Raw genomic sequence first — 896 nt, 5'->3', positions numbered from 1 at the left:
CGCGCGTCTCGGCCCGAGTGGAAAAACGACACCGAGATACTCGCGGGGGAGGGTGGCCACGCCGCGCACCTCGAAAGCCAGCGGCGACTGCGGCGTCATCGTCGTGTCCGTGCTGTTCGCCCGCCGCGGCAAGACGGCGCCCGCGAGCTCCACCTGAATGCTGTCACCGGTGAAGTCGACGGCAGCGCGATGGCGCGAAAACGGTACGGCGAACTCCACGCGGTGGCCAGCAGCTGCGGGGCCGAAGGCACCGCTGGAGTTGGGCAGCCACCGAGCGCCGAACCATGGCGCCAACAGTGGCACGAATGTGCTGGACTTCCAGCTCTCGCTGGACTCCGCGTTGTAGAACTGCACGCTGAGGGCGGATAGGTAGTTGAACTGCAGAATGGCGAACCCAATTTGCCACGGGCCCGCCGTGAGGCCGATCCAGACGAACTCCTTCATCTGCGTGTACCGCTGCACCGCGTTGAGCGGGTGGAGCTGCAGCGAGTAGGAGGGCTTCAGGGTGCGACCCCACACATACCGACCCGCCGCCGCGTCGTAGGAGGAGGTCGCCTGCTGCAGCGAGGACGAGAAGAAAATGTGGCGCACCTCATCCGTTTCCGCGTAGTGCGGGTCCTCCTCGTCTACCTGCAGCCACGGCACTGCCACAGCTGCGCTGAGAAGCACACAAAGAGCGGCAACTCCCCATCGCCGCATTTTTGCCCAAGTATATATTATCTCCGGTGTGAAGAACGAAGACGCAAGGCAAGAGCAGAGCAAAGTGATAAACAAGCAACCCCCCACACACACAGACAGAAGCACACCAGCGGACGGACACGCAGAACAAAAACAGGGCCAATATCGACGTGGCACACCACAGCCCCCCTCCTCCCCCCCTCCGACAAAAAAAAAAA

At 62.6% G+C, this 896-nt stretch overlaps 1 protein-coding gene across 1 annotated transcript; it reads right to left on the bottom strand.

The window, feature by feature from the left end:
• Positions 1–699, bottom strand: DQ04_00311250 (hypothetical protein; the record flags this gene model as incomplete). Its single annotated transcript, XM_009308730.1, has 1 exon — positions 1–699. A coding segment is annotated over one exon (699 nt), but the record flags the coding sequence as incomplete, so codon positions are not given.
• Between the last annotated feature and the right edge of the window lie 197 nt (positions 700–896).

This window comes from Trypanosoma grayi (assembly GCF_000691245.1).
Source record: "Trypanosoma grayi strain ANR4 Tgr_31_V1, whole genome shotgun sequence".
In the NCBI taxonomy this organism is placed as follows: Eukaryota; Euglenozoa; class Kinetoplastea; order Trypanosomatida; family Trypanosomatidae; genus Trypanosoma; species Trypanosoma grayi.
Note: the sequence above shows the minus strand (reverse complement) of the source record. Positions and strands in the feature narration are given on the sequence as shown.